This window comes from Natator depressus, chromosome 3 (assembly GCF_965152275.1).
Source record: "Natator depressus isolate rNatDep1 chromosome 3, rNatDep2.hap1, whole genome shotgun sequence".
Lineage (NCBI taxonomy): Eukaryota > Metazoa > Chordata > Testudines > Cheloniidae > Natator > Natator depressus.
In genome coordinates this window covers 539,200-561,004 of record NC_134236.1, presented here as the reverse complement: position 1 = coordinate 561,004, position 21,805 = coordinate 539,200, and the positions used below count along the sequence as shown (strand labels likewise).

Sequence of the window (21,805 nt, the reverse complement as noted above, 5' to 3'; positions counted from 1 at the left end):
GCTGGACAATGACAGACACGTAGCTGGACTCTGTCGGCTCACTTGTGGGTTAATACTGATAAAACAAAAAAAATTTGATAGAATTACAAGGAAGTGATTAGTGTTTAAACTCTATTGAACACTTGTGAGTTGCTGCTGCATAAATCTTATTGAGCTATCTGTGCCTCACACTGTAATGTAATATTTGAGCGGTTGCCCTGTGAACCTCTGTGGCTGTATGAATTATCACACACATTAATTAGTGGGAAGAGCTGCTCTCTTCTACAGAAACAGTTATGCCCCTCCCGAAAGAGGAGACCCATGGATACCAGACAGGATATGGGTGGATCTTACAACTGGAAACTCCCTACATCTGGGTTGAGGAATTGTCAACAAAAGGACTAAAGACTCTTATTTTTGTTCTGCTCTGCTCCCTGTGAAGATGAGTCGTGACAGTGGACTCCTCCCAAGTCCCATCAACTGAGTTTGAAGCTCAGAGCACATGACAGGAGAGGGATAAAAACCTATGCTCCTTGGACTCAGGGGAGGAAGCAAGGTGTTTCTAAACATAAGCAAGAAATCCCCAGCTGCTTAGCCTGGGCTAGCCCTAAAGCTCAAATAGAACTTGCTGATTATAGAAGCCTGTATTACCTTTTCATACCTAAGACTGAGACACATGAATGAGTTAATGTTTGCTTGCTTTAATCTTGTAAATAGCTCTCTGATTTCCTTTTCCAATTTAATACATCTTCATATAGTTTTACTATAAGGTTACAAGTGTTGTCTTTGGTGTGAGATCTAAAGTGCAATTGACCTGGGATGACTGGTCCTTTGGGATCAGGAGTAACCTGATTATCGCTGTAATTTTTGGTGCAAGGGGCCATCTAACACAGAGATACGCTCACCTGGGTGGCAAGAAAGACTGGAGAACCCAAGGGGACTGTCTGTGACTCTGTGTTAAAGATATTAAAGTACCTGAGAAATTTGCCGTTGGTGCAGGTGGTTGGTGAAATCTACGTTTAGAACTCACAACCAGTTAGGGGTTTGTTCCCTGGTTTTTAACAGTCAATCCAGCCCCTGCACCGTGGCAGGACCAGTAACCCTAGACCAACCTTGATAGGTGTTTGTCCAACATGCCTTTTAAAATTTCCAATTACGTGAATTCTACAACCTCCCTTGGAAGCCTATTTCATAGCTTAACTACCCTGAGATTTAGAAAGTTTTTCCTAACGTATAACCTAAATCGTCCTTGCTGCAGATTAACGACGATTATGTCTTGTCCTACTTTCTGTGGAAATGGAGAACAACTGATTGCCATCCTTTTTATAACAGCCCCAAGCATAGCTGAAGACTGTAATCACCTCCCCCCGCCCCTTCTTTTCTCAAGATGAAACATGCCCAGTTTTTGTAACCTTTCCTCCTAGGTCAGGTTCATAGAATCGTAGAATATCAAGGTTGGAAGAGACCTCAGGAGCTATCTAGTCCAAACCCCTGTTCAAAGCAGGACCAATCCCCAACTAAATCATCCCAGCCAGGGCTTTGTCAAGCAGGGCCTTAAGAACCTCTAAGGATGGAGATTCCACCACCTCCCTAGGGAACCCATTCCAGTGCTTCACCACCCTCCTAGTGAAATAGTGTTTCCTAATATCCAACCTAAACCTCCCCCACTGCAACTTGAGACCACTGCTCCTTCTTCTGTCATCTGCCACCACTAGAACAGATTAGCTCCATCCTCCTTGGAACCCCCCTTCAGGTAGTTAAAGGCTGCTATCAAATCCCCCCTCACTCTTTTCTTCTGCAGACTAAATAACCCCAGTTCCCTTAGCCTCTCCTCGTAAGTCATGTGCCCCAGCCCCCTAATCATTTTCGTTGCCCTCCGCTGGACTCTCTCCAATTTGTCCACATCCCTTCTGTAGTGGGGGGACCAAAACTGGAAGCAATACTCCAGGTGTGGCCTCACTAGTGCCGAATAGAGGGGAATAATCACTTCCCTTGATCTGCTGGCAATGCTCCTCCTAATACAGCCCAATATGTCGTTGGCCTTCTTGGCAATGAGGGCACATTGCTGACTCACATCCAGCTTCTCGTCCACTGTAATCCCCAGGTCCTTTTCTGCAGAACTGCTGCTTAGTCAGTTGGTCCCCAGCCTGTAGCAGTGCATGGGATTCTTCCGTCCTAAGTGCAGGACTCTGCACTTGTCCTTGTTGAACCTCATTAGATTTCTTTTGGCCCAATCCTCCAATCTGTTTAGGTCACTCTGGACCCTATCCCTACTCTCCACCGTATCTACCTCTCCCCCAGCTTAGTGTCATCTGTGAATTTGCTGAGGGTGCAATTAATCCCATCATCCAGATCACTGATAAAGATGTTGAAGAAAACCAGCCCAAGGACCGACCCCTGGGGCACTCCGCTTCATACCAGCTGCCAACTAGATATTGAGCGTTGATCACTACCCGTTGAGAACGACAATCGAGCCAGCTTCCTATCCACCTTGTAGTCCATTCATCCAATCCATACTTTTTAAACTTGCTGGCAAGAATACCGTGGGAGACCGTACCAAAAGCTTTGCTAAAGTCAAGATATATTACATCCACCGCTTTCCCCATATCCACAGAGCTAGTTATCTCATCATAGAAGGCAATCAGGTTGGTCAGGCATGACTTGTCCTTGGTGAATCCATGTTGACTGTTCCTGATCTCGTTCCTCTCCTTCAAGTGCTTCAAAATGGATTCCTTGAGGACCTGCTCCATGATTTTGCCGGGGACTGAAGTGAGGCTGACCGGTCTGTAGTTCCCCGGGTTCTCTTTCTTCCCTTTTTAAAATATGGGCACTATATTTGCCTTTTTCCAATCGTCTGGGATCTCCCCCAATCACCACGAATTTTCAAAGATAATGGCCAATAGCTCTGCAATCACATCAGCCAACTCCCTCAGCACCCTGGGATGAATTAGATCTGGACTTATCGTTTTTGTTGCTGTCCTCTACTAGTCTCTCTCCAATTTGTCCACATATTTCCTTAAGCATGGCACCCAGAATTGGACATAGTTTTCCAGCTGAGGCCTCAACAGTGCCGAGTAGAGCACGACAATTAATTCCCATTGTGACATTTCACCCCATAATGCTTTATAGAAATATGCTTATGAGTGTAAATATAACATAACTGGAATATGTTTTATGCTAGATATGCCATGTAACAAATCTCTGCAAAGGTTATATTCTACTGCATGTATTCATCCTATTCGTATGCATGTATCATTTTTATATCTGAAGTTATGAGCGTTGGCTCTATGCTTGTATTTAAAGGGTTTGCAGGAGAAAGCACCTAAGGCAGATTTGGTCAACACAGTATGAAGGGGTTATTCAAGTAAATGGAAGGTCCACTTGGCTTCCTTGATAGACGCCAATCCACATCTGAGCTTTCCTGGGAACGTTCCTGTAGAGAACTGAGTCATGCATGGACATGTGACTTGCCCATGTGACTCCAAAACTCCATCTTGTAGCTGGGATTCTACACAGGGGGAGAGAGGGGTTTCCACCCACAAGAGAGACTATATAAGCCCCTGGGAAACCCCTCCATTTTGTCTTCAGCTGGCACAAGGGATAGCCTCTCCACCCCACAAAGATGCCTGAAAGAAACTGGAACAAAGGACAGTAACAACAGGGGGTGTGAGTGATTGCTGGACCCAGACTAGGAGGAAGTCTAGTCTGTAATAGAAGCTTATTGGAACATCTCTGAGAGTGAGATTTACCTGCATTTAGTTTCTTACTGTATTAGGCTTAGACATGCGTGTTTTATTTTATTTTGCTTGGTAATTCACTTTGTTTTGTCTGTTATTACTTGGAACCACTTAAATCCTACTTTTTATATTTAATAAAATCACTTTTTGCTTATTAATTAACCCAGAGCAAGTATTAATTCCTGGGGGAGAAAACAGCTGTGCATATCTATCAGCGTTATAGAGGGCAAACAATTTATGTATAAGCTTTATGTATAAGCTTTATACAGAGTAAGACGGATTTATTTGGGGTTTGGATCCCATTGGGAACTAGGTGTCTAGGTGTTGGAGACAGGAGTACTTCTTAAGCTGTTTTCAGTTAAGCCTGCAGCTTTTGGGGGACGTGGTTCAGAGCTGGGTCTGTGTTTGTAGTAGGCTAGCATGTCTGGCACAACCAGGCAAGGCACTGAAGTCCCAAGCTGCCAGGGAAAATGGGCTCAGAGGTAGCCCCAACACATCAGGTGACAGTTCCCAAGGGGGTTTCTGTGGCCCAACCCATCACACCCATCTCTTATATACAAGACTCCTGTTAATACATCCCAGAATATTAGCCTTTTTCACAGCTGCATCACATTATTGACTCATATTCAATTTGTGATTCACAAGAATCCCTAGATCCTTTTCAGCAGTACGACCACCTAGCCAGTTATTCCTCAGTTTGTAGTTGTGCTTTTGATTTTTCCTTCCTAAATGAAGTACTTTGCACTTGTCTTTTTTGAATTTCATCTTGTTGATTTCAGACCAATTCTCCAATATGTCAAGGTCATTCTGAATTCTAATCCTGTCCTACAAAGAGCTTGCAACCCCTCCCAGTGTGGTATCATCTGCAAATTTTATAAGCATACTCTCCACTCAATTATCCAAGTCATTAATGAAAACACTGATAGTACCAGACATAGGGTTGACCCCTGCAAGACACCACGTGGGGAACAAATATTTAATAATGGTTGGTCAATCTAGCAGAGAAAAGCACAACACAATCCAACGGCTGGAAATTGAAACTAGACAAATTCAGACTGGAAATAGGACACACATTTTTGATGGTGAGAGTATTTAACGACTGGAATAATTTACCAAGGGTTGTGGTACATTCTCCATCAGTGACAATTTGAAAATCCAGATTAGATGTTTTTCAAAAAGATCTGCTCTAGGAATTATTTTGGGGAAGTTCTCTGGCCTCTGTGAGACAGGGGAGCAGACTGGGTGATCACAGTGGTTCCTTCTGGCCTGGGAATCTATAAATCTGTGAAACTTGGCTGTCTCTCCAGGGAAAGGTCAACTTCAGTGTAAAGCACTGTGTTCAGGATGTTTGTTGTTTTCTATAAGATCTGTGTATCTCTCGTATGATTATGTAAACAGCAAAGGTGTTACAATCCTGTGCAAAGTGTGTGTTTCACGTGTTACAGCTATCACGTGCCCTTGAAGAGGTAAACTGTGGGCCCAAAACACACCCTGGCTGGAGTTCGGGGAAAGGGTGCATTTAAATTATGGGCAAGACTAAGGGGTCAGTACTGATTCCAGGGGCTGAGCAGTGTGGTAGCAGCTCTCCGGAGAGGGTGCTAGACAAGGGCTGTGCTCTGAGAATGTGACTAGAGGTCCCAAAGCAGTGGTAGTGCTTGGATGCTGCGCAGTGTCCAGAGCATTAAAACACCTGGGACTGAGCAGCTGGATCCCCTCATGGCAGCTGGCAAGTGGCCAAGAGGGGACACTAGATTAGAGCTGTGACACCCACCTTACCCACCACCTTCCCTGCTCCTGAGCATGCCCAGCTCACACCCCATACCCTGGACATGCCTGTCTCCCACCTCACCCTCATCTTCTTGTCCCTGAAGAGAAGTTTGTGGCCCGTCTCATTCAGCTCCAGCCAGTCAATCTTGCTGTCATGGCTGATGGTGCCAATGTTGTAGCCACCAACAAGATCCACTGGGAAAGGGAAAGAAGAGAGGCTCAGTATGAGAATGTTCTGTCAAGCCAGGAGGTGAATTGCAGGGCAGAGCTGCCAGAAGCCTTGCTGCAAAGGAGGCACTCAGTCTGTGGGCAGGCGAAGGATGGGGAGGGATTATTTAGGGTGGTACAAGGAGGACACAACTCAGAGCAAGGGGATGACACTGAGAAAGGGACATGTAAGCTGCATATCAGGATAAGTCCCCTGACAGCGAGCTGTGTCAGGCAGGGACTCATCTCCCAAGGATGGAAGCCCATCCATCTCCTGAGACATTTAAACTAGTACCAGACAGAACACTAATAAATTCCCAGTCAAAGAGCGTTGTTCAACAAAGTGAGAGGTTCCAAACTGCTCTCTGTGATCAGCGTGTGCTAGAAAATCTCTGTCTCCTCGCCCCCGGAACACACCAACATTTCAGTAAAGTGGGAAATTACTTACCTTATAGTAACTGATGACCTTTGAGATGTGTTGTCTATACGTCTTCCACTCACAGGTATTGTGCACCCCCTAGCGCCAGAGATAAGACATTTTCTTCTTACTAGCAGGTCCCCCGTTGGTCTACACATACTCACACAATCCATCCCACCCAAGAATAAAGGGGTGGGGTGGACCAACTGCCAGTATGTTCCTTCACCAGCCAAAATCTTGCAAGGCCTTCATATAGTGGGGAAGGAGGATGGGTCATGGAATACATACAGACAACACACATTGAAGAACATCATTTACTATAGGTAAGTAACCTCTTTTTCTTAACTGAGTGGTTGTCTATATGTCTTCCACTCATGAGACTGAAAAGCAATTGACAGATGGAGGGTGGGTACACAAGCGTTACGTAAAGACAGATCTAAGTAACAAAGCTGTAACAAAGGTCGCATCTTCTCTAGTTGCCTGTCTAGCTACATAATGTTTCATGAGAGTATGAATAGAAGCCCATGTGGCTACCTTAGGAACTCCTAAAACCGAGACATTACTAAAAGAAGCTATGGAATCATCTTAGGCTCTTGCAGAATGGGCCCTAATTGCTAACAATAGCACAATTTAATACATCTTGAAATCCAACTTGAAAGTGTCGGAGAGGAAATCGGTTTATCTTTAACTCTCTCGGCATATGCCAAATAATATGGAAGAACAACTAAAAGATTTAGTTCTGTTCAGATAAAAGGTGAAATAAAGCGCTAGCTACAGCAAAAGAGTGCAGAGTCCTTTCCATTTTATCAGCATGAGGTTTTGGACAAACTATTGGTAAATTAACTGCCTGGTTAACATGAAATTCAGACACAATCGTAGGCAGGAAGCTTGGATGAGGTCTTAATGAAACTTTACCTCTATGAAACATCATATAGGGAGGACCTGACATCAAAGCATTAATTTCACTCATGCTATATGCAAAAATACTGTTTCCATGGACGGAAGGTTTAACAGAGGGGTAACTAAAGTCTTAAATAGAGTTTTCATTAAACTAGACAATACAATATTCAGATCTCCAGGGATCCTTCATAGGTGGAAATACTTTAACCAGACCCTAAAGGAATCTTTTAGAAATAGGATGAGAAAATATATTAAAACCAACAATCTAAGGATGATAGGCAGATATTGAACATAAGAATGGCCATACTGGGTCAGACTAATGCTCCATCTAGCCCAATATCCTGTCTTCGGACAGTGGCCAGTACCAGATGCTTCAGAGGGCATGAAAAGAACAGGGCATTTTCGAATGATTCATCCCTTGTTGTCTAGTCCCCGCTTCTGGCAGTTGGAGGTTTAGGGACACCCAAGGTGTGGAGTTGCGTCCCTGACCATCTTGGTTAAAGAAGAGCTCTGTGTAAACTCAAAGGTTGTCTCTTTCACCAGAAGAAGTGGATCCAACAAAAGATATAACCTCATTCACCTTGTCTATTACACGAAGGGGTGAATAACACTTCCCTATTCACTTCCTCCACACCATTCATAATTTTATAGACTTCTATCATATCCCTGCTCACGTATTTCATTTCTAAGATGAACAGTTTCAGTCTTTTTAATCTCTCCTCATATGGAAGCTGCTCCATAACCCTAATTGTTGTTGCACCTTTTCCAATTCTAACATATCTTTTTTTGAGATGGGGTGACCAGAACTGTACACAGTATTCAAAGTGTAGTATAGAATGGATTTATATAATGGCATTATGATATTTTCTGTTGTCTTATCTATCACTTTCCTAACAACCCCCGTTATCTTATTTGACTGCCCGTGCACACTGAGCAGATGTTTTCAGAGAACTATCCATTGATGACTCTAAAATCAATTTCTTGAGTGGTAACAGCTAATTTAGATCCCAACATTTTGTATGTATACTTGGGATTATTTTTTCCAGGATGCACTACTTTGGATTTATCAACACTGAATTTCAGCTGCAACTTTCTTGCCCAGTCACCCAGTTTAGTGAGATCCCTTTGTAACTCTTCACAGTCTGCTTTGTTTACTATCTTGAGAATTTTGTATCATCTAAAAATTTTGCCACCTCACGGTTCACCCCCTTTTCCAGATAATTTATGAATATGTTCAACAGCACTAGTTCCAGTACAGATCCTTGGGGGATCCTGCTATTTACCTCTCTCCACAGTGAAAACTGACAGCTTATTCCTACTTTTTGCTTCCTATCCTTTAACCAATTATGGATCCATGAAAGGACATTTCCTCTTATCCCACACCAGCTTACTTTGCTTAGGAGCCATTGGTGAGACACCTTGTCAAGAGCTTTCTGAAATCCAAGTACACATCATCCAACAGATCACTCTTGGCCACATGGTTGTTGATCCCCTCAAAGAATTCCAATAGATCGGTGACGTATGATTTCCCTTGACAAAAACTACATTGATTCTTCCTCAACAAATCGTGTTCATCTACGTGTCTGATAATTCTGTGTTTTACTGTAGTTCCAACCCATTTACCTGATACTGAAGTTAGGTTTACCAGCCTGTATTTGCCAGGATCGCCTCTGGAGCCTTTTTATAAAAATTGCCAAGTCAATAGCTACTCTCCAGTCATCTGGTACAGAGACTGATGTAAATGATATGTTATGGTACCTCAATTAGTAACTGCAATTTCATATTTGAGTTCCTTCAGAACTCTTGAGTGAATAACATCTGGTTCTGGTGACTTGTTACTGTTTAATTTATACATTTGTTTCAAAACCTCCTCTACTGACACGACAGTCAGGGACAATTCCTCAGATCTGTTATCAAAAAAGAATGGGAATCCCCCTCACATCCTCCGCAGTGAAGACCAATGCAAAGAATTCATTTAGCTTTTCCACAATGGCCTTGTCTCCCTTGAGTGCTCCTTTAGAACCTTGATTATCCAGTGGCCCCACTGATTGTCTGGCAGCCTTCCTGCTTCTTATATACTTTAAAACATTTTTGCTGTTAGCTTGTGTGTCTTTTGCTAGCTGCTCTTCAAATTCATTTTTTGGCCTGCCAAAGGGAGCAGATGAAGGGTATGAGTGAAGGAGGCAGGGGTCCTCACCACTAGAGCACCTCCTCATGGCCAGGGGTGCTGTAGCATCTCTCCCCCAATCTGGCGTCCCCGATGGCATGTGCTCTAGTCCTCTGGTGATCATGATTTAGTCTGCCCCTTCAAGGGTAACAGAAAGTCCAACAAAGTCCAAGACCATTTATCAGGTCTTCAGCCCCAACTCTGTGCCTGGTGGTCCTCAGATCCTTCTCCTAGGGCTTTCAGTCATCTTTATCTCCTTCTCAGGGACTTCACATCACCTTCTCTGGTGGCTGATAATGGGAGGGTTTGGATTCCCCTCCCACTACACTGGATTCAAGCCCAGGGATCCTATAACCAGGACCAAGGACTGCTTGGTCCAACTCCTTGCTGCCGCTGGCTCTCTGAGCTTCTTCCTACTGAGCCTTTCTCAGGCCTTCTTCCCTGCAACTCTCTAGGTTCACCTTTTTCTCAGGACTGGGACCCTCAGGGCCCTCCCCCGGAATCCTCTAGCAAACCCAAATCACCTGCTGCCTTCCTTGGTCTTAGTCTTTCATGCCTCTTAAATTCCCCTTGCTGTTCCTGCATTGAACAGCTCAGAGGGCCCTCTCCTTGGAAGTCTGCATCATGCCTTTTATCAGGGCTTAACACTGGAGCCAGTGGCTGCTTTGTCTCTCCCCTGGCTCTTGCCAGACTTCTCTATTCAGGGGAGGATCCCGGGTCATCTCTTCCCCATGGGCTTCCTCTTGGACCCTCCTGGTATCCTCACTCTCTCTAGTCCCAGAGAGTGACTGCAGACTCTCTGCTTCTAGTCCCCTTCTGTGGTCAATTTCCTCTGTTCACAGTCCTCTCCCAGCCCTTCCTTAGCTAGACTTATCCTCAGTTAAGCCTGACCCGCTCTCCAGTGCAGTCTGGTATGGTAATTGGCCTCTCAGACCGCCATTATCCATTCACAGCCTGTGTGGGGCACACACCCCATCGCAGGATGAATCCACTTAAAAAAATTAGTTACCCACCTTTTCATAACTGTTGTTCTTCGAGATGTCTTGCTCATGTCCATTCCATTGTAGGTCTGCGCGTGCCACGTGCGCAATTGTCGGAGACTTTTGCTTTAGCGGTATCCGTAGGGTCAGCTGTGGGGGACCCTGGAGTGCTGCGCTCATGCCGTGGTATATCTGGCGCCCCCGGCCCTACACCCTCTCAGTTCCTTCTTGCCGACAACTCCGACAGAGGGCAGGAGGGTGGGTAAAGGAATGGAGATGAGCAACACATCTCAAAGAACAACAGTTACGAAAGATAGGTAACTGTTTTTCCTTCGAGTGCTTGCTTGTAGATTCCATTGTAGGTGACTCACGAGCAGAATCCTCGGTCGTGGGCTAGGAGGTCACAGTTTTGCAGATTGGAGCACTGTTCTGCTGAAACCAGCGTCATCTCAAGCTTGCTGGATCAGTGCCTAGCGCAAAGCAAATGTGTGATGGACGATCAGCTCGCAGCTCGACAAATTTCTTGGATCAGCACTGGGCGAGGAAGGCTGCCGAGGATGCCTGCAACCTAGTCGAGTGAGCCGTCACGGTCGCCGGTGGGGTCACCTTCGCTAGCTCATAACAGCAGTGGATACAGGCCGTGATCCAGGAGGAGATTCTCTGGGCAGACACTTGGCAACCCTTCATTCTATCCGCGACAGCAACAAACAACTGTGTAGACTTGCAGAACACCTTTTTTCGGTCTATGTAGAAAGCCTGGACCCATCTGACGTCCAGGGTATACAGCCTGCATTCCTCATCGGTCATGTGAGGCTTCGGACAAGGGACAGGCAAGCATATGTCTTGACCAGTATGGAACTGGGAGATGACCTTGGGTAGAAAGGCCAGGTGCAGGTGCAGCTGGACCTTGTCCTTATAGAAGATCATGAACAGCGGTTCTGACGTGAACACTCTGATCTCAGACACCCCACAGGCCGAAGTAATAGCGACTAAAAAGGAGACCTTCCAAGAGAGAAGGAGGGAGCAGGACGCCAGGGGTTTGAAGCGGGGACCCATGAGCCGTGACAGCACAAGATTCAGGTCCCAAGGGGGAACCGGGTCCTGGACATGCGGTTAGAGGCACTGCCTGTTGATGTAATACATTGCGGCAGTATTGTCTGCCAGGACCTGACCACCTTGCCCTTCAGGTGGGGAAAAAAAGCCTGGCAGGCCAGGTGAACCACTTTGAGTTCCCTGACATTGATATGAACGGCTAGATTGTTTTGTAGCAAGTGGCCCTGGGTGCTGAGCTCCCCCAGATGAGCTCCCTAGCCCAGGTCCGACGCATGAGAGTAAGCGATAGAGATGGGATCACGAAGGGAACTCCTTGCAGCACCGAGTCGGGATCCCGCCACCAGTCCAAAGACAGTAGGATGTGGCTCGGCATCATGACCACTCAGTCCAGGGGGTGCCTGCTGGGAATGTACACCGAGGCTAGCCACGGTTGCAGAGGCCTCAGGTGAAGCCAGGTAAAGGGTGAGGTTGGTTCTGTGCCCACTCCAGCTGGCAGAGAGGAGCTGAGGACAGGGATTTACACCCTTGGTCTATGTAGTCCAGGGTGCAGGGGAATTGTGCATCCCTGCCACCTACCACTCAGGAACGACCTGTAACTGACCACACGGTCAGCAAGGGGCTGGGGAGCAATGCCAGGAAGGCGGGAACATTATTGTTCATGATGGTGACAGACAGCAATTCTCTCTTCTTCTGCTCTTATTCACTATTTACGGCTGGCAGAGACCATTCTGAACATCGAGTCTGATCGGCAGAGCACAGGCCAGACAACCCCACCCGCGATTCCTGCACTGAACGTGTAGCTGCTGGACGAACTGCAGCATATTTCTTAGAAAGACACCCAGTCCCCGTTTAAAGACTCTAAGTGCGGGGGAACCTGCTACACTGCCTGGTAAGTTGTGCCCATGATTAATTGCCCTCAGTATATAAATGTGCACCTTATTTCCGATCTTCGTCTAGTTTCAACTTCCAAGCACTGAATCTCTTCCTGCATCTGTCTGCTACACTAAAGAGTCTCTCCTATGAGAAATCTCTTCCCCAGGTGAGTACTTGTAGACCATGATCAAGTCACCTCTTAACCGTCTCTGTATTAAGCTAAATAAACAGCTTCTTTAGCCTCACTGCACGACAAGCATTGCAGACTGCAAATCATTCTTGCCCTACTCCGTTGTTCTCTGCACACTGTTCAACCTGAGCATCCAGAACTCAAGTCCTGCGATCCCCGGATGAGGCAGGGTCCCATGGAAACTGCACCATGACATCGCATACCTAAGGCATCGGGGCAGAACGCGCTGAGACATCCCAACTCTGGGAGCTTCACCTGGCAGCACTAACACCCATCTCATCAGCTCGAGGGGTCTGTGCACTGACAGTGCCCGCAGCAACACAGTTATGATGACTGATGGCCGCACACACAGACAGGAGACATGGCCCTGCCCCAGAGACCCGCCGTCCTCACCAGACATGTAACAGACCTGTGAGCAGGGCAGCCTCCCAGTCAGACATGGGTGCAACTTGACTCTAATGATTCGCCTCCCGGAAGAACGTGAATGTAGACAGGGGCAGGGAGGACGAGGGTCACCATTCACCTGCTGCTATAGTCTTGATGTCGATAAGATATGCCAGTCTCTTGTTCTCCTCCATCCCTCTTTGCCTTCTCTCATTGATGCGAACGCTGTAATGGAGAAGAGTGAAGAATGACTGACAATGCTGTGCACTTGCCAAACCACATGGGGCATCTCCCACCCTCCCCCGGAACCACCCCTGGTGTCCCCCTCCACCCATGGAACCACACCTCCTGACCTGTGGCTCTCCATTCCCACAACCACCCCAGTCTACCCATCAGGTCCCATGGGGTACTGTACAGCCCTTAGTCCCTGCAGATTGGTGGTTCTCTACCTAGAAGGGACAGTTACTCAGGTCCCTGAAATTCTGCCTCTGAAACACCTTCTATCACAGATCTGTGGGATAAGTCCTACGCCCCATCTTAAACAGTCTTTTGGAGGAACCCCATCTGTGTGCCAGACTCCCCAGGGGGTCTCACTCTTCCTTCAGGTTAGGCTACACAGCCACACTGCTTCTGAGATTGAGCCCTGGCACTCCAGAATTCCTGCTTCACATTGGGAGCTCTGCTCAGCAGTTCAGCTGAGACAGACTCCTTGTTAGAGACTTGTTTGCTCTTCAGGGACTAATGCTCCCTAGCCAGTATTTGTGGTGACACCAAACCGGCCTTTCAAAACAGAGTAGGACTTATTAGGCAACTGGAACACAGCACTGGAAGGCCTGAGGTTAGCGTTCACAAATAAAGGTTAAAGCACCACCCATTCTGATCAAGCCAGAGCAGCCCACCAGCCAAGCCGTAGTGGATTCCGTCTCAGGCTCGGTCCCTCTTTGGCTCCTTAGCCACTCCCAGGGAAGAGAGGCCAGCCTCCTCCAGAAGCCCACTCTTGCTGGTTATGTCTCAAAAACCTCCTTGCTCTGTGTCATTGTTTGCTAGGTGTCAGCGTTCTGGTCATTGGAGCTTTCCATTGTCTCTTTTGGATTCTCCTCTCAGCAGGTTCCATCCAGTTCCACAACCACCTCATTCACTGGAGCCCAGACAACAAGGCAATATCCTCACCGCATGTCCTGTGCTGCGCCCCCAGAGGAAACTTAACCCTTTTTCGTCCCCAGGGTTAATAATGCAAAGGACAGAAAGAAACTGAGGCACACATAGAATTCATAAAACTGTCACAGACAATTCCCATTTGATCACACTGTGTGGGCAGGGTTCTCAGTTCTTATAGCACAGGCTCAGCAACCCGTGAAGGCAGTGGAAGCAAATGGAGCAGGAGCCAGGACCCTCACATCACTACCCACTTGGGAGCATCTGCACATTAGAGACAGCTTCCGGGAGGTGCAGGGGCCAGGCTCCCAGGCTGGTATGCCACAAATTATCCTAAATAGGCTCCGAACACAACGAGAGCAAATTAACAGATTCCTAGATTCCAAGACCAACAGGGGCCATTTTGACTACCTATTCTGACCCACTGTATAACGCAGGCCAGAGAATTGCCTTGAAATAATTCCTAGAGCAGATCTTTTAGAAACACATCAAATCTTGACTCAAAAATTGTCAGTGATGGAGACTCACGACCCCTGGTAAATTGTTCCAATGGTTAATTACTGTTACATGTACACTCAGGATTGGAAGTTGTTCTAAAAGATCTGCTCTAGGAATAGTTTTGGGGAACTTCTCTGGCCTGTGTTATATAGAAGGTCAGACGAGATGATCACAGTGGTCTCTTCTAGTCTTAGAATCTATAAATCAATGAACAATTCTACCATTTCTATCTAATAATGGACCAATACCATTGTTAGCTTTCCTTTTGTTCTTAATATACTTAAAAGACTCCTTCTTATTGTCCTTAACTCTGTTAGCCATAGATTTCTTCTTGTCTTCCTTTCTTCCTTTCTCAACTTCCTAAAATTCCTAGCATCTGATTTATACTCTCAGGACCCATAACACAGGCTGTCTGAGTTTGACCTAGTGGTTGGAGCCATGGGTAACATTTGGGTCATGGTCACACCAAGAGTTAAGTCACAGTCAGAAGTTATGCCAACGGTCAAGCCAGAGTTGGAGTCAGAAGTCACACGAAGGATCAAAGCCAGAGTCAACAACTGGGGCCAGGGCAAGGAAACAGGAACCACGCAGGGTAGCAGCAACCAGGAAGGAAGCAGGGACCTGGGCTTAGAGTTCTGAGTAACAACTGTTTGTCTAGTACTGAAGTTAGGCTTTCCGGCCTGGAATTGCCAGGATCACTGCTGGAACATTTTCAAAAATTGGCATCACATTAGCTATCCACCAGTCATCTGGTATGTAGACTGATTTAAGCGATATGTTATATACTACAGTTGATCGTTCTGCAATTTCACATCTGAACTCTTGGGTGAACATCATTTGCTACTGGTGACTTATTACTACTTAATTTATCAGTTTGTTCCAAAACCTTCTCAGTAAGCATTCAAGATCATTCCAAGTTCTCAATGACTCTGAAACAGGTAATGCCATTTTTGCATAGAGTGTCCTGTTCCCCTCCCTTTTGCCCACGCAATCCTTCCTAAACAGGTTATAACCATTGATTTTAACATTCCAGTTATGGGAATCATCCCTTCAAGTTTCAGTAATACCAATTCCATTCAATTTATGCTCATAAATGAGTTATTCCAATTCCCTGTTTGTCTGCTTCCTCAGGGACCCTTGGCACAGTGATGCAGCCCATACACAGAGAGCAAAAGAATAGTGCAACAGACAACCCCCAGAAAGACCAAATGAATCACTCACCAAGTCCTGCTACCTCCAAGCACAGAGGCTGCAGCTATACCCTTCAATTCTCCTGTTAGCTGCCTCTGTTCACTCAAAGGGTGCAACCCAAACCTCCTCAGGGATGGAGAGCACCAATTCAGAGCAGAGGAATCCGTCAGATGATGACCAGGGATGCCGAATTACAGAAGCATCGCAAATAGCCTTTAGTCCCCTAAGGAACATCCATGATTGATAAGTGTACCAAAATGGCCAAAACCCTTGCAACCACCTCCTGTCTCACAGACTCAGGACCCTGCAAAGTGTTTGCTGCAATCTAGTCCGGAAAGTCAGCATCCTGCCTCTGACAGCATGGCCAGCACTTTGGGCTAGGCTGCACTGCCACAACAGTCCAGAGGGGAGCATAAGCACAAGGATTAGGCCTGACTACGCCATACTTGGTGCTCAGTTGACTCAGATGCCACAGGTGGAGAAGCAAGGATGAGGCATTAGCCATTTTCTGGCTTGTTGAAGCAGCTGGAAAGGGTGAGTGACCAGAAGCTACCTCAAGACTGGGCTGGCAAACACAGAGATGGGAGAGTGAGCATCCCAGCTCCTCACAGAGAAACGAGCAAGCATTAATAACATAAAAATGGCCACACTGGATCAGATCAAAGGTCCATCTAGCCCAGTATCCTGTCTTCCAACAGCGGCCAATGCCGGGTGCCCCAGAGGAAATGAAAAGAACAGGGAATCATCAAGAGATCCACCTCCTGTTGCCCATTCCCAGCTTCTGGCAAACAGAGGCATCAGCCCTGCCCATCCTGGCTAATAGCCATTGATGGACCTATCCTCCATAAGAACATAAGAAAGGACATATTGGGTCAGACCAAAGGTCCATCCAGACCAGTATCCTGTCTACCAACAGTGGCCAATGCCAGGTGCCCCAGAGGAAGTGAACCTAATCAGTAATAAGAAAAGGAGGACTTGTGGCACCTTAGAGACTAACCAATTTATTTGAGCATGAGCTTTCGTGAGCTACAGCTCACTTCATCGGATGCATACTGTGGAAATTGCAGAAGACATTATATACACAGACACCATGAAACAATACCTCCTCCCACCCCATAGCCTTGAACATGAACATATCCATGAACATATCTAGTTCTTTTTTGAACCCTGTTATAGTTAAATTAACTGTTACCACTCAAGAGAGAGAGGCCTTCAGTTGCGAAGGAGAGAGAAGTGAAGAACAGATTTTTTTAGGAATAGAGCAAGACTCATGGCATTGAGACTTTCCATTTAGTGCCAGTCAGACCAGCTGGCCTCAGGTGTGGGTTAGGGGTCCCTCTTCAGAAAGAGGAACATCAGAGCCATGCACAAAAATGCATGTGACAAATGTACTTCTGTCTTCCTATAACAATTGTGCACCCACTAGCCATAACATTGTCCACGGGATGCAGATTTACTGAGGGTGTCTACACTATGGAGACTATGCCAGCATAGCCCTGCAGTGTAGACATAGACTACACAGACAAAAGAGGTTTCTCCATAGGTACAGAAATACCACCTCCCCAAACAATGGTAGGTATGTCGACAGAAGCATTCTTCTGTTGACGCACATGCACGTCCCCTGTGACGTCACCTCAACCTAGCTTTTAAGTGCAAGCTAAGCCTCAGAGACCATTCAGGAGCAACATGGCGCTCCTTGTGTCTCAGGGCTAGGACCCATGCCTGGGAACAATTTAGGATGTGATGGCCCGGGCTCACTCCCAAGTTCCCACGTCACATTGTGTCTCAGGGCTAGGACTCATGCATGGGGACAATTTAGGATGCGATGGCCCGGGCTCAGTCCCAGTTTCCCAGGTCTCCTTGTGTCTCAGGGCTAGGACCCATGCATGGGGACAATTTAGGATGTGATGGCCCGGCCTCACTCCCAGGTTCCCAGGTCACATTGTGTCTCAGGGCTAGGACCCATGCAACAGAACAATTTAGGACGTGATGGCCCGGGCTCACTCCCAGGTTCCCAGGTCACATTGTGTCTCAAGGCTAGGACCCATGCATGGGGACAATTTAGGATGTGATGGCCCGGCCTCACTCCCAGGTCACATTGTGTCTCAGGGCTAGGACCCATGCATGGGGACAATTTAGGATGTGATGGCCCAGGCTCAGTCCCAGGTTCCCAGGTCACATTGTGTCTCAGGGCTAGAACCCATGCATGGGGACAATTTAGGATGTGATGGCCCCCGATCAGTCCCATGCAGTCTCAAGGCAGTACCTGTGGTGGGGATAAGGAGGAGTGCGACACTTACCTGATGAGATGAGGATTCATAAACTCAGTGCGGACAGATCCCAGAATTTCATTGCTTCCATATTCCACTAAAGTCAGCTCTCCAGCATTGAAGATCATGCAGACCTGTAGGGAGACAGAAGACAGGACTCCTACAGCAGGCAGTGTGAGAGGAAGGGCTCAGTGGAGGAGCACAGGTACTAGCTGGATTTGTGGAAGGGATGCCCTGCACCCTGACCTGGATTCACCCTCTAGAGTCAGGAGGAGAGCTCAGTCTCTGGAGCTCATTCCATCCTTGGTCTCCCTGCTGCGTCTGCCACTAATCAGTACCAATGGGCTGAGTTTCTTGTCCTGTAGGAGCCAGGCTGTAGGCTAGTAAGCCGATTCCTCCAAGCCTCTCAGCCGTGCCAGGTGGAGTAGGATTCCCCCCAGTGAGTCATATGTCTGCTCTCTGTATGTCTAATTTCCCCCCAGCGTCTTCCTCCTCTGCCCTACCCCTCTGCTGCCTGGGCAGTGTTTCCACCCCTCCATTGTGGAAACACTGTTCATGCAAGCTCCCATACCAAAGGTTTGTTCTGCTCCCTGAAACATGGGCAGGGTAGGGAGCAGACCACAGGCTGCAGGAGTTGGGTGGACAGCATGAGGCATGGCAAAGAAATGGGCCACCCCAGGGGACGACTTCATGTTTTCAGTTTGTGAATAGCGTATTCAGCCAGGAGAGGGAAGAGTTTCACCCAATCCAACTCACATTCTCGTTGTCAAAGAAAAATTTCTCGTTTCCTCCGGATCCTTGCCAGGCCACCTGCAACACAAGGGTGTGGAGTGAATGAGCGCTGCCCTGGTGGTCCCTTGGCTGCTGTCACTGCACTGCTGTCAAGCTGCAGGCACCATGGGATCTGGGGTCAGCGAGATGAGATTCCAGCTAGCGATCAAAGCAGCAGAAGCATTTCAGCTCTTACTTCATCTCGATTGTTACATCTTGTTGGGTTCTGAAATTTCACTTCTATTTGGCTCTGTGGAACTAACCTCCTCCCACTCTCTGCAGCAGCACAGACAAGCCTGATGCCTTCCCTGCAAACAGCCTGACTAGGCACAGTGAGGGATGCTGCACAAGAGTTCACCTCCCAATGCTTCAGGTGCCTGCACGGCCAGCAAGCAGTTTGCACTGCCATTCCTCCTACTTTTCCAGGTAATAAGACCCCCACACCCATCGCTGGCTCCCCACTGAGCTGGCGTCAAATTCGAGCTCCCTGCCTTTGCTCCCAGGGCCCCAGCCTGCATCTTGGACCTGGACTCCTTTCACATTCCCTCCACCGACGACACAGCCTGTCTATCCCTTCATCTCCTTCTCTCACAGTCCTGCTCAAATAAATTTGTTAGTCTCTAAGATGCTACCTTTTCTTTTTGCGGATACAGACTTATTAAAACCACTAGTTGTTTTTAACCAACACACTATTCAGACGCCAGTGAGTCTGCCTGGGAATCCAGAGACACCAGGTCAACCACAAGGTTCTGCAGCGACTTCCAGTACCTCACTGAGCTTGTTGGAGTTCAAATCCCCCAGCAGCAGTGTATCTGAGGTATGGGCCACAAGGTACCTCTCCTTCCCCAAAATCTTCACCTCATCAATCTCATAGCCATAGTGGGATTTCAGCACCACTCTGGTTCCTGTGGAGAGGTTCTTCACAATGACCTGGAGAGAGCAGGGCAAGAGGTAAGGAAGCTGGCTGGCCCCTACAGGAGCACAACACAAGAGCCCTAAGGAAGGTTCTTGTTTATCTGTCTAGGTAGTTCTATGCCCCAGCCCCTCACAAACACAGCAACCCTGCAGGAAAGGGAGCATTCCCCTCACCCCCCCACATTGTACCCCTGGGGAGCTATGGCACAATGAGACTGAGTGATTTGTTCACGGGCACACAATGAGTCTATGTTAGAGCCAGGAACTGATGCCAGGTCTGTCACCCCAGCTGCCCTCCACCACTCACCCACACTGAATCTTGTTCCTAATATATGCAAAAATATACACACTTCCCAGCAAACTGGTGGAGATGGATCCCTTAGCTAGCAATGGGATTTTACCCTCGCCTGGTAATGCACTGTGTTGACTTCTGTGTATATTTTCCAAATTTTAGGGGCCAAAGTTTGGCTTGGGGTGGGCAGGAGGGCAAGGGCAGAGGCTGGATTCCGTTTCCAGACTTTTAAACGTTTGGGTGTTTTAGAAGGCACAGGGCTTTCCAAGCCAGTGGAATTGTTTAAGCACTTTGCTGAATTCCAGTGGTACCCTTAACTCTTTTGAACAAAATTTTTTAAACAAAGCCAATGTTTTATTGGGGCTGGGTGTAAGCAGGAGCCCAGCTGTGAGAGCTTATGAAACCCATCACAGCAGACTGCAAGGAGGGTCTGGGGACCGGGAACAGGCTGTGGAGGCAGACCTGGGCAAGACAGGAGGGTAGCAGACAGTACTGAGGACTAAGCGTGCTAGGTGACTGATTATCACAGCTTCACTCACAGACACCTGCTTCACACAGGTGATGAACTGCTTACCTGGCTCGGCCCCACATATGTCATTTCAAATTTATTCTTGTAAATGCTCCTGCGAAGGCAGCAGTCAAACTGCTCCACCCCTCCACAAAGGGTGCCCTGGGGAGCAAACACAAGGCAGGTAGAGTGCAGCAAGTGAAGGACCTTAGATACTGTAATCAAGTCACTCTTCAGCCTTCTTTTCGATAAACTAAACAGATGAAGTTCTCTCACTGTAAGACATTTGCTCCAGCCCTTGAATAATCTTTGTGGCTCTTTTCTCCACCCTCTCCAATTTTTCAACATCCTTCTGAAAAAGTGGACATCAGAACTGCACAAGTATTCCAGTACTAAGCTCACCAATGCTGTATACGCAGGTAAAATCTCCTCCTGACTCCTACTCACTACTCCCCTGCTTATCTATCCAAGGATCACATTCGCTTTTTTCACTAGCGTGTTGCTCTGGGTGCTCATGTTCAACTGTCTATCCAAGATGATCTCTAGATCCCTTTGAGAGTCACTGCTTTCCAGGATAGAGTCTCTATTCTATAGGTATGGCCTACATTCCTTCTTCCTAGATGTCTGACCTTCTATTTGGCTGCATTAAAAACACATTTTGTTTGAATGGGCCCAGCTTACCAGCTATCCAGACTGCTCTGTATGACTGCCCTGTCCTCATAGTTATTTACCATTCCACCAATCTTTGTGTCACAACAAATCTGATCAGCAGTGATTTTATATTTACTTTTGGATCATTGAAGAAAATGTAGAATAGTGTCAGGCCTAGTACGATCCCTGTGGAATCCCGCTAGAAACACCGCCATTGAATGATGGATTCCCCATTAACAACTACTTTGTGAGGTCTGTCAGCCAGTTCTTAATCCATTAACATGTACTCATTTTTTAAATCAGAATATCATGCGGTACTAAGCCAAATGCCTTTCCACAATCTCAGTAATTACATAGACTCAGTTACCCTCATCAACCAAACGTCTAATCTTATCAAAGAATGAAACCAGGTTCGTTTTAAAGATGAAGGTCTTAAATGTGTAAAAAGAAAAAAGAAAAGGAGTACTTGTGGCACCTTAGAGACTAACCAGTTTATTTGAGCATGAGCTTTCGTGAGCTACAGCTCACTTCATCGGATGCATAGCATATTGTGGAAACTGCAGAAGACATTATATACACACAGAGACCATGAAACAAAACTTCCTCCCACCCCACTGTCCTGCTCGTAACAGCTTATCTAAAGTGATCATCAAGGAGGGCCATTTCCAGCACAAATCCAGGTTTTCTCACCCTTCCCCCCTTCTATCAGATTGATAGAGCCAGAAGAGTTCCCAGAAGTCACCTACTACAGGACAGGCCTAACAAAGAAAATAACAGAACGCCACTAGCCGTCACCTTCAGCCCCCAACTAAAACCCCTCCAACGCATTATTAAGGATCTACAACCTATCCTGAAGGACGACCCAACACTCTCACAAATCTTGGGAGACAGGCCAGTCC

At 47.0% G+C, this 21,805-nt stretch overlaps 1 protein-coding gene across 1 annotated transcript in view; it reads right to left on the bottom strand.

Annotated features, from left to right (window-relative positions):
- The window catches only part of IFT172 (intraflagellar transport 172), a 133,700-nt gene that overhangs the window by 79,287 nt on the left and 32,608 nt on the right, over positions 1 to 21,805 (bottom strand). The window contains exons 10-15 of the mRNA XM_074947253.1: positions 20,322 to 20,417; positions 19,309 to 19,470; positions 18,526 to 18,579; positions 17,800 to 17,903; positions 12,795 to 12,880; positions 5,566 to 5,678 (exon numbers count right to left, since the gene is read on the bottom strand). Of these exons, the coding sequence (XP_074803354.1) occupies positions 5,566 to 5,678; positions 12,795 to 12,880; positions 17,800 to 17,903; positions 18,526 to 18,579; positions 19,309 to 19,470; positions 20,322 to 20,417 (615 nt within the window). The remainder of the gene's footprint in view (positions 1 to 5,565; positions 5,679 to 12,794; positions 12,881 to 17,799; positions 17,904 to 18,525; positions 18,580 to 19,308; positions 19,471 to 20,321; positions 20,418 to 21,805) is intronic.